The sequence below is a fragment of the Pipistrellus hanaki genome (genome assembly GCF_964339955.1).
Source record: "Pipistrellus hanaki genome assembly, chromosome: 1".
NCBI lineage: Eukaryota > Metazoa > Chordata > Mammalia > Chiroptera > Vespertilionidae > Pipistrellus > Pipistrellus hanaki.
In genome coordinates, this window is record NC_140503.1 from 70,574,573 (window position 1) to 70,590,227 (window position 15,655).

Consider the following 15,655-nt stretch of genomic DNA (forward strand, 5'->3'; position numbering starts at 1 on the left):
TAAAACTTTATTTTTCTAAAACTTTTCTCCAAGTAAGCATAACACAAAATGGATAGACTGTTCCAGAAGTTTTGTCTATTTTATTAAAATAGTTTATTTTCATATTTTCATGTCAGATTTCAGAGATGACAGTCTAGCTGACTCGGTAAGTAGGCCCCTCCAGTACAAAGATGTTGTTGCAGGCCCCACTGGAAGGGATGAGTGGAGCTGACTGATACAGACAGGGATACCCAACCTCTGGTTCCTGATTAGTTCCTCCTAATGCAAAGGATGACTCCAAATCCTCACAGTTTGATTGGTCCAAAACGCACTGTCCTGATTGGTTAGAATTGAGCCACTTTGATTAGTTGGTAAAGAAGCTGATACTGATATAGCTGTGCAGGTCCAACTGGATGGGGAAAGCCTCAGTCCTTTTGGTTGAAATAGGAGTCCAGGAACTCCTTCTATTTTTATCTTTATTGTTGAAAGATTTACAGATATCTCCTGTTCGTTGTTGCTGTTGTTGTTGTTGTTGTTCTCCCCATTGACTCCCTCCTCCCCACACCAGCCCCTCCCAAGCCTTCACCACACTATTTTCTGTGTCCATGGACTATGCATGCAGGCATATAAGTTCTCAGTTAATAAGTTCCCTCTGAATATATGTAATATTTTAAACAATAAAAAAAATTTTTTTAAGTTATCTCTGAAATTCATGTCTGTTCTATGGTTCAGTATCTCTGAATCTATTTTGTTCATCAGTTTATTCTGTCAGGAGCTCCTTTTTCAGGGCTGGCTCAGAGGGTAAGAACACAATGCAAGCAGACAGCTCAGTGCAGGCTTTTCCCTGAAGTGCAGTTTGCAGGAGAGGCTCCTGAACAGTATTGGCTGCTAGGCTCTTTTTTAAAAAATTTGAGCCCAGTTAGCCACTGGGAGCCCTTCCTAATATATACCTCCTTTCTCAGGGTCCACAGAACAAAGGCAATTTAAGAGATACCATAGTTGCTGGCATGGCTCAGCATTTACCTATGGACTAAGAGGTCAGGGTTGGATTCCCCCTCAGGGCATTTCTGGGTGGCAGGTTCAATCCCCAGTGGAGGGCATGCAGAAGGCAATGGATCAATGATTGTTTCTCTCCTTCCCTCTCTGAAATCAATAAAAATATATATTTTTTAAAATATATACCGTGGTTGCCTGTTTGCTACATGCTAATTTAACAATTCAGGAAAGAGAGAGAGAGAGAGAGAGAGAGAGAGAGAGAGAGAGGGAGGGAGGGAGGGAGGGAGGGAGGGAGGGAGGGAGGGAGGGAGGGAGGGAGGGAGGGAGGGAGGGAGGAAAAAAAAAAGAAGAAAGAAAATAAATCCACAAATTTATTAACTATTCATTGTTGTTCTCTTTAGCCACCTAAATCTGGCTTCTATCTCATTTTACCGTTACTGCATTCTCCCGAAAGTGTGGAGGGTAAGAGGACCATGGATTTCAGAACCCGGAGACCAGTCCCAACTCAGACCACGCCGCTTCACGCTGGTTACCTAGAAACTGACGTCCAAGTCCCACCCACCTACCCGATTGGTTTACTGGCTCTTAGCAACCACTCGCTCTCCTCATTGGCTGATACCTCCCGTGCCGACGTTCCGCTGGGAAGTTCGCGGCGGGAGACTCAAGGTCCCAGGCAACTACACTTCCGTTTCCGGGTCGCATCCGGAGTCATGGCGACTGCGAGAGGCCCGAGTTATCTGCTGTCACTAGGCAGATGGCACCGCGGCTTCGGAGTGGCTCCCCAGTCCCGGGTGAGTGCCCACTGCCCCTGCTTCAGGCTCTGGATCTGGGCAACAGCTCCGCCCCGAGCGGGAGCGCCCCCGGCGGCCTGCCCCGCTGCCCCGCGAGCTGCTTTTCTTTGCCCCCCGCCTGCAGGCTCTTGCCGCCCTCGTGCCCGGTGTATCCCAGGTGGATAACAAGTCCGGTTTTCTGGAGAAGAGGCCCCATCGGCGGCACCCCGGCATCCGGAAGCTGCCGTGTGTGCGGCTGCCCCGAGCGCTGGCTGACGCCGCGCAGGTAGTGCTGCTCGGTGAGTGGCGGCGGGAGAGGGAAGCTCGAGGAGAAACGGAGACCGCGCCTTCTTCATTCATCTGATGCCGCTTTTCCTCTCTGGACCACAGAGCATTCGGTGCCCAATGTGGAGAAGCAGGTGCAAGCATTGACCAATTACCTCTGGAGCCGGCATTTACCTGTAGAGCCAGAGGAGTTGCAAAGACGGGCAGCACATCTTGAGAAAAAATTCCTGGAAAACTCTGGTAGGGCTTAAGAATAATTAAAGAGTTGTTCAAATAGTGAGAATGAAGACCAAGAAATAATTTTAGTCTCTCAAATAGATATTGCAGTTTCTTGTTTGACTTTCTGGACAGAACAGTTATTTTCAATGATGCCTTACCAAGAAAAGATAGATTATTTCAGAGATTGTCCTTGGGACTTTGGAGAAGGTCAAAGAGTGCTTTGTGTTTTTTTTCCTCCAAATCCACTGGATTAGGACTGTCTACGTTTTTATTCTGAAATAAAGCCCTTGTATGTCTCCTTATCTAGTGCTGAAATCTTCAGGGATAGAAGAATATATATAATGCATTGTCATTTTCATGATTGTGAGCTCCTTCATATTATAGACCTGTCTTTTATACATCTTATATTCCCTGTACTTCCCACAGTACTTGGCTCATGATAGGCACTCAGTAAATAAAATAGTACTGAACTGAACTTAAGATTCCCAAGTCCCATTCCTCCCTGTAGGAACAGTGGAGACGCCACAATTTTAAGTTTTGGGGATGTGAGGAAATCCACAAAATATTGTCCTTATCCTATAACTTTTTTTATATATACTCTCTGAAATCAATAAGACGTATTGATTTCAGAGAGAGAAGGAAGGAGAGGAAAAAATCAGTCAATTCTCTCCCATACACACCAGACTGGGGATTGTACCCACAACCTTTTTGGTGTATAGGACAATACTCCAAACAACTGAGCCACCCATCCAGGGCTCCTTTACACATCTTTACCACATTCCCCTTCAATGTAGAGAACAAAACCTGTGGGATGGAAAGGATCAAATTAAATAAACTGCTATTAGAGACAAATACTATCTGATACATTGGTGCAATAGTTATTCTTACCTGAAATTTTTCTCTAGGTTTGGCTTCTCTTAAGCTTTAAGGCTTTTCCCAGGTGAGAATTGGGGAGGGTTGAGCAGACAGTATATTCAGATACTAGATTTGAGCCCCATTCTTCCTTGCTCTCACCCCAGACTCATTTCAGACAGAGGAGAAACTTCGTGAAGCAGTGCTGCATGCCCTACGTAAAACTACCTACCATTGGCAAGAACTGAGGTAAGGGGTGGGGGGCTGCAGAAGGAAGAGAAGTTTGGTTTTTGAAGGAGAGTCGGGCAAGCACAATTACATAGTTTTATGTTTCAAAAAGCTCCCCAGGACTCTTCTGTATTGCAAAGTGAAATTGCTGACCTGGAAGAGCCCGGTCCAAAAATTTCAATTCCTAAAATCCTAGAGGGTACCTATGGGATAGAGGTTATTTCCCGGTAGAAATAACTCTGATTTTTCCTGACAGCTACAATGAGGGACTGAGCTTGGTGTATATGGCCGCAAGACTGGATGGTGGCTTTGCAGCAGTCTCCAGGGCATTCCATGAGGTAAAGATCCCACAACTTCCAACCTGAACCCTTTTACCATCTGGTGAAAGGGTTCCCTTATTCATAAAGTAGTCTTCTGGGATAGGATTCTTGGGACATTTCATGTGCATTTTTTTAAGAGGCTCTCCTTATCCTCTGAAAGGATATTGGGACCCCGAAAGGTTTAGATTCACTGTTTTACGGGCTTCCTGTTATGTAAAGTATTTATATTAAATCTCAAAATACAGTCACCCTCTCATTCCTCTGTCTTGGTCTCCTAATTCATTTTGCCAAGGCCCTAAATATGTGTCTACTTACTGTACTTTGGGGTGTTGTATATTTCTTTAGATCCAGACTCAACTTCCAGAGTTCCAACCAAAAACCCTGATGGACTTTGGGTCAGGTACTGGTTCTGTTACCTGGTGAGTATCTTTCTCTGTCTCTATCTATTCTAGCTTTAGAAAGCCAGGCTTACACAAAACGAATATCAAAAGACTGGGGAAATTGGAAAGTTGGGAATTCAAATGTTCTTCCCTCAAATGGATTAGAGCCAGAACTTAAATGCTAAGTGATAAAAGACCCACATTTACAAAGATAAAAGGAAGGAATTTAGTGTAGGACATAAGTTTTACATATCAAAATTATTTTGCCTACAGTAGGTTTCCTGATTCTGCGTTTGTTTGTTTGTTTAAGAAGCTGTAAATAATAAAATAACGTTGTTAGTTTTTCCAACATTTTAACATAGCATTCTGTTTCCCCAGGGGTGGGGTTCAGGATAGAGGGTTCTCTTGTAGGAATGAATCTTTGTCATGAGAACTGGTGATTTATATTTTGTCATCGTAGGGCTGCTCATAGTATTTGGGGTCAGAGCCTACGTGAATATATGTGTGTGGACAGTTCATCTGCCATGTTGGATTTGGCAGAAAAGTTACTGAAAGGTGAGGACAAGCTAAAAGGAAGGGCTTTTCCAAAGTTAAAGGAGTTAAGAAAGCAAAGGCATCCTGGAAAGAGTGTTTTATTTGGGAGTAAGGGGGAGAGCTAAAAGTTAAAAATTAGTCTGGTATCCTTCCAATTTTATAGTCACGTGGAGGGGCAGGGGGGCAGGGAGGAGGCTTTCCTGGACTGTGAATGGGTTGGGAAAGAGTAACACGACAGGTTTCTCAGTATTCTCCTTGTCCTTTTTAATATTTGCTTACCCTATCCATCTCACTCTCACCTAGCATTTCCTTTATTCTCAGGGCCATGTTTCTTACCAGGATATCACTTCAATTTATACTTATACACTGGCGATGTTCAACCTTTTTCATCTCATGGCACACATAAGCTAGTTATTAGAATTCAGCAGCACACCAAAAAATATATTTTTTGCCCATCTGACAAAAATTAGGTATTGTTTTGATTCATTCACACCAGATGGCTATTGTTTTGGCTGTCATTTTTTTATTTAACAATCTAAGGGAAAAGAGGTCAGTGCCCCTGACTAAATAGTCAGGTATCACATGTTTTAAACGTTCTTGCGGCACACCAGTTGAAAATCAATGCTGTACTAATAGTTGCCACACCTCTGTCTTTACAGGTGGTTCAGAAAATGGGAAGCTGTATATTCCAGGTGTTTTTTTCAGACAGTTTCTACCTGTATCACCTAAGGCAAGTGGAAATATGTAGAGTATGCTAAATATGGGATTTGGCAGATGGAAAACTATGGCCTCAGCATTGCAACCTAGCATTGAATGTTAGAAGATAAGACAGCAGAAGAAATTAGAGAGGGAGAACTTTATTGTGCTCTAGGAAGGAGGAGATAGCAGGTCTGTCATGTTCTTTGTTTTGGTCCTCAGGTACAGTTCAATGTGGTGGTATCAGCCTTTTCCCTTAGTGAACTGCCCAGCAGGGCTGACCGCACTGAGGTAGTCCAAACCTTGTGGCGCAAGACAAGTGATTTTCTGGTGAGTAAAAATTCACTTTTCCCTTCAAGTTTTAAAGCAGCTTCATAGGTTTCATTCCTTTCCTTTTCTACATTGGAGCTTGTCTTCATTCTCAACCATTTTTTCCCCTGCATAGATTCCTTAGTCCCACTGGTAGGGTCGCCATCCCTATCTTATATATAATACCATTTCCTTTAGGACTGCTATTCCGTCTGTGAATGTTACAGAGCTACTGACATTTGTGCTTTCATGTAATTCCGGGCTTCTGCTCATTTTCCCCTTTGTGAACAGATATTGGTGGAGAATGGAACAAAAGCTGGGCACTGCCTTCTCATGGAAGCCAGGGACCTGGTCCTTAAGGTGAGGTTCTTTCTCCTTCTCGTCCCTCAACCCCTACCTATCTGTCACCAATTACCAGTACTCCTTTAAAAATGGAAAAGACTGTCGTACAAAGGTAAGTGACTCTCAGGCGAGTAGGCATGTAAAGTCATTATGCTGTAGGGTGGTGGCTGGCAAAGTAGGGCCTGTGGATCAAATCCTGCCTGCCAGGGTTTGTAAGTGCCAGGCTTATTTGAGTGTCTGTTGTGTATGGCTGCTTTCACACTACAAATGGCAGAGATGAATAGTTGGGACACAAACACATTTTGGCTACCCTCTGGGCCTTTAAAAAAGTTTGCTGACCCCGGACCTAGGACATGGCTGAGCCAAAAACCTTATCTCTAGGGCTTTATGAGCCAGTGTAAAATTATGAATTTAATTGTCCTGGAATGGGATTTTTTTTTTGAAAGTGGAGGTTGCTGACAAGGAGAGCACCATTCTATGTGCCAAGTTCCTGCCTTTCTCCTGCTGCAAAGAGAAAGTTCTTTGTTTGGAGAATTAGAGAAGTAGCCAGCTTAACTCAAAGAACAGTTAGTAACTACCAGAATCGGATGTTAAAGGAGTCCTCGATGAGTGCAGAGATTGACTTATGAGAATAGACCCTGCAGGCCCCGCTTAATTTTGTTATTTCCTTTGATTTCAGGGAAAGGAGAAGTCACCTCTGGACCCTCGGCCTGGTTTTGTCTTTGCCCCAGTGAGTATTGCTTTACCTTTCCCAGCATGCAAAGAGCTGAGCTCAGCCGTGTCCAGGACAAGTGAGAGGGCAAAGCTAAGCCACCCTCCACTGCTTTGTGTCCCGATCCGATTTCTTCTTAGTGGATCCCCTGCTCTCCCTACCCCTACTCCTGTGCCTCCTGACCCCTGGCCCTTCCTGACCCTAGCACCCTTCGTTTCCCTGTATTATGATCTGTGGTTCTTTCATCTTACCTCATGTTTTCATGTGTGTTTATAGTGTCCCCATGAACTTCCTTGTCCCCAGTTGACAGCCTCTAAGCCTCTGGCCTGTAGCTTTTCCCAGGCTTACCATCCCATCCCCTTCAGCTGGGTATGTATTCTGGGAATATTGCAGCAGGGAGGAGGTAGCTTGGGAAAGCAGGATGAAAAAGAATCAGGTGGGAGGAGTTGGAAAATTCCAAGAGCGTTTGTAGGGCCTGAATGTGCATGACCTAGAATATGAAAAGGGCTATAGGAATGGGGTCAACATTTTCCCCATATCTTTTTCCCAAAAACAGTCTTTCTACCCTTACCTTAGAGCAAGAAGCCAAAGGAGGAAAAGTTCTCGATGGTGATCCTTGCCCGGGGGTCTCCAGAGGAAGCTAATCACTGGCCTCGGATCACTCAGCCTGTCCTTAAACGGCCACGCCATGTGCACTGTCACCTGTGCTGTCCAGATGGGCAGATGCAGCATGCTGTGCTCACAGCCCGCCGCCATGGCAGGTACAGAGGAAAGGAGAAGTCACCTCTGGACTTGATTTCAGGGAAAGGAGAAGTCACCTTTCCCAGCATGCAAAAAGCCACGGTGGGTGGGAGGTGGCAGGAACCTGCCCCCAACACTAACCTCTCTTTTTCATAGGGATTTGTATCGCTGTGCCCGTGTCAGCTCCTGGGGAGATCTTTTACCTGTGACCACTCCGTCTGAGCTGCTTCCGTCCCCTGTTGAAGATCCCCCTGAGAGTTGACAAGGAGCTGTAACAAGGGTTTTCTTGTATCGAGCCTGCCAAGGCTAATGCTACCTGGTATCCAGGATGGGAGTGCTGTTACTCCTGCACAAACTGCATTTGTTTGAAGTTTTAATAATTAAAAGATTTCAAAGAATATGTGGGTCTTGTAATTCTTAAAAGGTATAAATGTTAGTCATCACGGCCTATCCTGTAACAAAGTGAGTCCTCAGAGATTCAATGCCTGTCTTCCCACAGAAACCTCAAGCTCAGCCCCAGCTGTAAGAATACAGCTGCTTCTCCCAGAGACCAGGACTTCCCAGGGAAGTAATGGGGGAGTTGGAAAGCCACCCCCAGCACTCTGAGAACTGGCTCAACAGGTCTCAGGGTAGTTAGATGGGCCATCTGGACAGGTGACCAGCAGCTGCCTGGCCTCTGTTTTTTTCTACCTCCTTTCTTCCCTTTTATCTCTCAGGGTTCATCAGCTCCCCAGAGTTTGCCTCATGAGTGTCCTTCAAGAATTGATCCCATCAGGATCAAATCATCCATCTCAACCCCTGCATATCTACACAGGGTCCTGCATTTACTTGGTCCATTTCTGTGTTCCCCTAGGTCTTGCTGTTTCAGAGCTAGAGCAACTTTCTGTGTATTAAAACTCTCAGTCCCTCTCCTGCAATATACATCAGGAAGTAGGCACAGTCAGAAGTGGTAACAGTTTCAATGTTGTAATACTAGAAATCTCAACTCCCACTAGACATTTCCATACCTGGAGCTATTTTTCTAGGGTTAAAGGAAAGGGGAGTCCCCTCATCTGCTAGTTCCCAGAGTGACAGCAGCACCACTCCTTAGCCCCACCTCCTTCTTAACCCCAGGTGGCCCCAAATCCCCTCTGAAAGGGTAAGGTTCAGGTATCAGCATAGCAGCCTATAAGACTTGCATTGGGGTGGGGAGGGTATGGAAGACTTAGATCAAATGTCCTGAGTGAGCCAGGACCAGATTGTCCCCAACACAAAATAGCTGGGAAGTAGCTAAAACAGTCTTTCTACCCTTACCTTAGAGCAAGAAGGTAAGGGTAGACTGCCATTTTGGATTAGACCAGCCCCAGGCATGAACTAAGTCCACAATCCTTGGATTAGTCATGGAACTGAAGAGAGGACAGAGCACAGGGCTGTGCCTGGCAGGGAGTCTGGAGTTTCTGGTTTGGTGTGAGCCAGGGGAGGGGCCTCCATGTAGGGGGAGGGCGGGAAGCTAGGGCTGGGCCCCAGTCAGCTATGCAAGGCTGTGCAAACTGGCAGCACGAAGAGGATCCAGCAGCTTCCTGAAACTCAGGAGTGGACACTACAGCTTTGACCACCTAAGGCACCACTCCTGCTCCAAAGCTTGTAACTCCATTTGTCATTCTGAGGTCTCTGCTTATCCTGCGCCCCAAGGATGGAACCAGTGCTAGGAGTAAAAATCGGCTGCCTATTTGCCCTGCTGGTCCTCACGCTGGTCTGTGGCCTTATTCCCATCTGCTTCAAGTGGTTCCAGATGGAGGCAGCCAGAGGTATAGCCCTTCTGTATCTTTGCCCCCATAACCTGACTTTAACCCTGTCACCCTCCCCTTGCTCTGACTCTCTTGCCATCCCCAAGCTTGGATGTTGAGTGCTCCTTGTTGCTCCTTAGTCACCTTTGTCCACCTCCTCATCGCCAGCTGGTTGTAACCCCTGCTTTTCATTAGGTCGTCACCGCCAGGTCCTCAGCCTCCTGGGCTGCATTTCTGCCGGTATTTTCCTGGGAGCAGGGTTCATGCACATGACTGCTGAAGCCCTGGAGGGAATTGAGTCGGAGATCCAGAAGGTCATGATGCAGGTGAGCAGCTGAGGTGTAGGGCTGAGAAGGCAGATGATGAGCAGAACCAAGGGGAGCCAGGGGGGAAAGTGATAGAACCAAGGACATGGATGGAACGATAGAGACAATGTCAGCTCTTGTGTTGTGTGGAATCGTGACAACAGGTCAGCTTAGACTGTAAGGAAAGCAGTGGAGCTGAAGGGACAGGGCAGGAAGCTGAGCTGCTCCATACCCCATCTAATTTCTGCTTTTTTCTCCCTAGAACAGGACAGAGAGTGGGGGGAATTCTTCTGAAGATGCTAATTCAGTTTATGTAAGTATCTCCCACACCCAACCTGGAGGGTGAGGAGAACCAGAGACTCCTCATACCCAGATCCTTTTGAGGAGTACCAGGAATCCCTCTGCTCCTCAGCTCAGACACTGTAGGGAAAGGAGGAGCCAACCCAATCCTTTGGGGTTTGTGGAACCCAGACAAAGCTCTGGCTTTACTCTTCCTTCTTTCCCTAGACCCTTAGACATGCTCCCCATCGTTTTCCCACATTCCAACCCTGCTGACGCTGCAACCTTGGCCCCTCTGGTATTCTTATCGCATGTCCATATCTTCCCCCAGGCTTCATTCGCCTTCCCTGTTTAATGATTTAGTCCCACATTACCCATTCTCTCCAGTGTCCCATCCCACCTCCATACCTCCATCCACTGCGCTTCCTTTCCCGTCCCACAGCCCCTCTCTCTGTTCCCAGACGGACTATCCCTATGGAGAGCTCATCATCTCCCTGGGCTTCTTCTCCGTCTTCTTTTTGGAGTCGCTGGCATTGCAGTGCTGTCCTGGAGCCCATGGAGGAGCAAAAGTGCAGGAGCAGGAAGTAGGTGGGGCTCATGTCCTTGGACTCCACAGCCATGGACCTCTACCCTCACCCTCACAGAGTCCCTTTCGAGCCCTCATCCTTTTGCTCTCTCTCTCCTTCCACTCGGTGTTTGAAGGTCTGGCTGTGGGGCTGCAGACAACAGTCGTAGCCACCGTGCAGCTCTGTCTTGCTGTCCTGGCTCACAAGGGGCTCATAGTGTTTGGTGTAGGACTGCGGCTGGTGCAGGTCGGCACTGCGTCCCGATGGGCCGTGTTCTGCATATTGTCCTTTGCTCTCATGTCCCCCCTGGGTGTAGCCCTGGGGATGGCTGTTGCTGGAGGGGACTCAGAAGGGGGGCGAGGCCTAGCCCAGGCTGTGTTAGAGGGTGTGGCAGCTGGCACCTTCCTGTATGTCACCTTCCTAGAAATCCTGCCCAGGGAGCTAGCTGGTCCTGAGGCCCCTCTGGTCAAGTGGGGCTGCGTAGCCGCTGGTTTTGCCTTCATGGCCTTAATTGCCTTGTGGGCCTGAGAGATTCCTGACTTTTCTGATGGATCCAGGAGACACCTCCCAAAAGGCTTTGGTCCTCAGACATTTCTCCACTGAGACTAAGTGGCATTCACTAGGCATCATCCCCATGAACTGGATCCCAGACTCTCCTACGTGAGATCCCATTGTTCATCCAGGACTGAGAAAGGGACGTTTATTTTAGGTTGAGTGTCTATACTTTGGAGAATTGATAAAAAGACCATCACTGCAGATTTGACTCTTGTTCCATTTTTGCTACTGTGTGTAATAAATGTCCAGTTTACCCTCCCCCTTCAAGCATGCTATTCTTTCTTTCTCCGTGTTACCTAACTGCTGCCTAGTGGAGCAGGAAGTGGGGAGGGTGAGTGTTGGATGCAGTCTCTTCTTCTGTAATCAGAGCCCCTAGCCATTGTGTCACTTGCAGCCATGTCCCCCAGATATGGGAGCACTGCTGACATTCCAACAGCCTGCTCCCACCTTACCCACCGGGGTTGAGATCCTGAGCCAGAGTTCCCAGCATTTAGAGGAGAAGAGGTCTAAAAACAGAAACAGTGGGAATCTAGATTTTTTTCTACACTAACCACACCTACCCCACTCCCAGTACTTACTATCCTGCCCACATGTCCAGCAAACTCTTCAGATCAGGCTCAGTGGAACCTACTTCCACTTGGTTTCTATTTTTCACACTGAGTCTTGTGTAGCTTCAGGGACATGATTGCTCTTTGAGCCTCTGTCTCCTTCCAGCTGCCTTGTGCTGCAGGATTAAGAAGCAGTGTGTTTGGAAAGAGAGAAAGGCGCCAGATAAATTCCAAGGGTGATTACTTGGCTCTGCCGAGACATGGTGCCTTTCCTTCTGCCTGCCCTACCTGCCACTATGCCTCTGGTCCCTCCCCACTGGGCCATTTGCCTTTCAGGCGAGTAACCCCTACAATGTGCTGCTTTTCTTAAAAACTGCACAAATTAAAAAAAAAAAAAAAACTGGTTACCTGGAATTGAGGAGGAGCAGGATGGCCCTGACCCATGAGACAGAGGAATGTCTCAGACTTGGTGGAGAGACAGGGAAAGCAGAGGTGTGTCCTCTGAGCTCAGGCACCCTCACCAAGTGCCCCTTCAAATACTTTCAGTGGAGAGGCTCAAGTGGCCTTAACATGGGCAAGGTCTCCTGAGTTCCATTCTCATCTCATTTCATTTCTGTCTTCTGTCCTTCCCATTCCCCTCCCCACAAATTAAGAATAGAAACCTCCTCATCAGCACAGCTCACGCACCCAGGGATCAGTGAGAAGCCAAGCTAAAGGCAAAACCAAATAAAAATGACGAAATAATTTCCCTGAAGCACCATCCCAATCTGCTTCCCTTCAGGGCTAAATGCACTCACACATAACACAGTCAGAACAGGGTCTAATATGTTGTCATGGTAATGGAGTTTCCACATTGAGCTTCTGCTATGTGCCAGGAACTCTATGTTGCTTCCACATATATTATCTCACCTTCCCAACCCTGCCAGGTAGATATCCCCCATAGTAAGTCCAGGGAAGCGCACTCTGAAGTTAAATAACTTGATCACCTAACTAACTAGGCTTCAAACCCATGTTTCTGTGATGCTAAGAAAACCTCAATATACAGATTCTCTTCTTCCCTTCTCTTTCTCATCTTTACCTTACCTGTTCTTCCTGTCTTATGTGGAAGGGTCTCGGGAGAAAGCAGAGAGCACATTGGATAACTGAGGGGCAAGTTTAATAAAGAGAGTTTGTAGAAGATGTGGCCAAGATTAGGACAGAGCAACAAGTGATGATGGACCACCAGGGGGCTGAGTAATAGCAATGCTGTTATCTAGGCTGAAGAGAAGGAGCAGTTACCAGAAACTCAAGAGCCATTAAGAGCTGTGGCCGTTGGTAGAAGAATACAGCAGCCTGCAGGGGCTCCATAGGAGGAGGCAGAGGAATACCTTCACAGTCCTACTCTTGATCTACTGTCTTGTCTTTTACTGGCCCCGCCTAAACCAAAGCTGAAGGATGAAAACATCTGTTGGGGTATTGCTGATAGATCAGCCTGCGGAAGCATGGGTCAGAAAGAAACCTGGAAGGGCCAATAGAAAATGTCCAGCATCAGTTCTCTGCTGCTTTCAACTTAAGTGATCTTGCCAGGATATTCAGAAGAATGAATTAGAAGGGACACGATTATATGGACATTAGAGAGCTATTTCTGATTCAGAGGATTGTAAGACTATAGAAAGGAGACTTGAAGAGAAGTACATTAGACTCCAGGGCTCTTCATGTGTTTCTGGGTCATGTGTTTCTGGGTCAGCAGTTGAGGTAAATGAGCAGAGGTTGGGAAAATTCAAGCAGAGTGACTCATGTGTTTTGCTTCCTCCCAACCCAGGAGCACTTAGATTCCCCTTTAGCCACCTCTACTTTCAGCCAGCAGTGCTTTCTTTCCTCCCATTACCATTTCCCGTTCCCAAGATCCTTACCAACCAGGACAGGAACCAGAAGACTACAGAATGGCTCCATAAAGGGAACATCAGGATCAGGAAGAGAAACAATCTTGACTATTTTCAAAAGATCCCCAGCAAGAAGCCAGAGAGGGCTATAATGGAGCAGAAGATGAAAGTGATTTTTAAATGGGACCGAAACCAGGAAAGATGGAATAAGAACAGGCATGAGAACCACAGGAGAGGAGGGAGAGCTGAATTCACTAGAGCATGGTGACTGGAAGCCAGAATCAGGACTGATCCTTGATTCAGCCTTGAGAGACAGGTTGTAACTCAAGAAAATTAAGATTATGAAAGACCATGTGTTTCCAAAATGACAGCAATGGATATGGATACAACGAGTGGCACCAACAGCAGCACAGGCAAAAAATGCATTGAAGTGAAAAAGTGGAACACAGTAGCCCTTTGGGCCTGGGATATTGTGGTTGATAACTGTGCCATCTGCAGGAGCCACATATGGAGTGTCAGGCAAACCAGGCACCTGCCACTTCTGAAGAATGCAACGTTGTGTGGGGAGTAATCATGCTTTTCACTTCCACTGCATCTCTTGCTGGCTCAAAACACGGCAGGTGTGTCCGCTGGACAACAGAGAATGGGAATTCCAAAAGTATGAACACTGGAAAAAGAATATTCTCCATTAAGCTCAACTGTTTTGTTATTCATTTAATGACTTGCCATCCTGTTACTTAATTGTAAGTTAGATAAAATTCTGCTTTGTCTTTTCAGTTTGCTATTCCTGCAATCCTATTGTGTTCTGTGTCAAAATCCAGTTGGATTTTTTTTTGGGGGGGGGAGATTATGAGTTAAACAAAAATAGGAGGGAAGATATGTAGGATGGGGAAATGGATAAGAATAGAAGCTAGTTGGAATGATCACAAGAAAATTTATATGGAACAGTTTTCAAGTCTTAACCCCTGTTCCCATTCTCATTCTCCACCTCACACATGGATTGTTTATATTTTTAAACAGGAAAAGAAATATCAGGAAAAATAGAGAACTCTGACTGGCCTGCAGAGCCAGGTTTCCATTTTTGCACCAATTAATAGCTCTCTGAAGTAAACCTTGGAGCCCCCACCACCTGTCCTCTGCTTACAGGTTAGAGATTGAGTTTGGATACTGCGGTTGTAAGATGATATTATGTGAAGACAATGAGATGGGGAACTGCATCAAAGAGAAACCAGTTTAACAAGTGTACTAGAGCAAGGTGGGAGGTCCCTCAGAATAAGATACACCCACGACAAAACCCGAAGACCTGTAGGCAAACTCTTGTGAGATCATTTATGTCACTTTACATTTCCTATAAAGGACAATTTTCCAGGGTCTTGCCTCACTCAGGATAGGACATCGTTGATTCTGGCTCTGATAGTTAGAATACAAGGACTGGAGGCCAAAATCAGAGTGGGTAGGTACATGTGGGTGTGCCAACCAGTCAGATATCCTCACACTCCCCACTGACCTAAGGGAGGAGCCCATGGACACTACCAAAGGTGAAGTGAAGGGGGTGCAGACAGGGATCCTTAAAGTTTTCTATTATTTCCTTTTTCTATTTTTTTTTTGAGTTGCTGTCTTTAGATTTGTTAACTGTCAAATATACAATACATTCTACTTTTGCTATATATTTATCCATCCCATGTGCTACAATTTCATTGTTTATGTACCTTCAGAGAATTACCCTTTAAAATCTCTTCGTGAGTTCCCACAGTTTTCAAGTGGACACTGCAATGCTCTTATCACTGTAATCCACAGTTTTATTCTCCTTTCCAATGAGCCATCTCTTAGCTATCTTGGACTTCTGTCCCAAGAGACAAGGAAACACATTCCTTGAGATTGAAAGAGAGAAACTGGAGTCCTAAGGCTGAAGCGGAAACAAAAAGAAAGGAATTTGTGGTTCAGCTTCTATGAAGTCACACCCCCCTTTCCTGTGAGCCTCTGAGCTCTGATCTGGAGAATGGACAGGAGCCACCAGCGTGGTATCAGGCCCACACTATGTAACTACTCTGTAGATTCTGGAAGACCATGGGAGACTCTGGAAGGGAACTGGGAGCTGGGGAAAGTTAGGAGGAACCATGACAACCACAGGGGGGCACTGTGTCCCCATGAGCTCGCCTGGAATGTGTAGGACCAACAAAGTAGAGAGGTCAGCCAAGGACAGCACACCCCTCTCCCTTGCACCCAGCAGACAGCCTCTCTCCCTCTACCTAACTTGGGCTTCTTACGCAGGGACACCTATAGGCAAGAGACACACATGGTCATCACCCATTTCACATATCACCCCCATGGCGAGTACATACACACCCACTCACATTTTACATAGAAATGAGATTTTTCTCCCTCTTTCAAAGATTACCCTGCTAGCCCTG

General features: G+C 46.3%; 2 protein-coding genes and 1 pseudogene across 3 annotated transcripts; all 3 read left to right on the forward strand.

Moving 5' to 3' along the window:
* The first annotated feature begins 1,649 nt into the window (after positions 1 to 1,649).
* On the forward strand, positions 1,650 to 7,735 carry METTL17 (methyltransferase like 17). Its single transcript, XM_084861869.1, is given in 15 exon segments — positions 1,650 to 1,766; positions 1,891 to 2,044; positions 2,136 to 2,270; positions 3,269 to 3,350; positions 3,586 to 3,667; positions 3,995 to 4,068; positions 4,490 to 4,584; positions 5,223 to 5,293; positions 5,482 to 5,589; positions 5,860 to 5,928; positions 6,590 to 6,640; positions 6,899 to 6,991; positions 7,199 to 7,383; positions 7,520 to 7,610; positions 7,612 to 7,735. Coding segments are annotated over 15 exon segments (1,398 nt in total). The 5' UTR covers positions 1,650 to 1,685; the 3' UTR covers positions 7,639 to 7,735.
* Positions 7,736 to 7,831: 96 nt separating this feature from the next.
* On the forward strand, positions 7,832 to 12,292 carry SLC39A2 (solute carrier family 39 member 2). The gene is made up of 5 exons (XM_084862300.1): positions 7,832 to 8,628; positions 8,668 to 9,150; positions 9,325 to 9,455; positions 9,697 to 9,747; positions 10,175 to 12,292. Exons 2-5 carry the CDS (start codon positions 9,036 to 9,038, stop codon positions 10,805 to 10,807), a joined length of 930 nt encoding a protein of 309 aa, XP_084718426.1. The 5' UTR covers positions 7,832 to 8,628; positions 8,668 to 9,035; the 3' UTR covers positions 10,808 to 12,292.
* A 159-nt stretch (positions 12,293 to 12,451) lies between these two features.
* On the forward strand, positions 12,452 to 14,146 carry LOC311611016 (E3 ubiquitin-protein ligase RBX1-like; annotated as a pseudogene). Its single transcript has one exon. The product of its transcript is annotated as an E3 ubiquitin-protein ligase RBX1-like (transcript).
* The last annotated feature ends 1,509 nt before the right edge of the window (positions 14,147 to 15,655 follow it).

Bases quoted from the DNA above. Each gene is read 5' to 3' on its own strand.
- SLC39A2 (XM_084862300.1), top strand. From the start codon at position 9,036: ATGGAACCAGTGCTAGGAGTAAAAATCGGCTGCCTATTTGCCCTGCTG. The intron at 9,456-9,696 runs GTGAGCAGCTGA...TTTTCTCCCTAG, and splicing joins TCCAGAAGGTCATGATGCAG to AACAGGACAGAGAGTGGGGG. The intron at 9,748-10,174 runs GTAAGTATCTCC...CTCTGTTCCCAG, and splicing joins AAGATGCTAATTCAGTTTAT to ACGGACTATCCCTATGGAGA.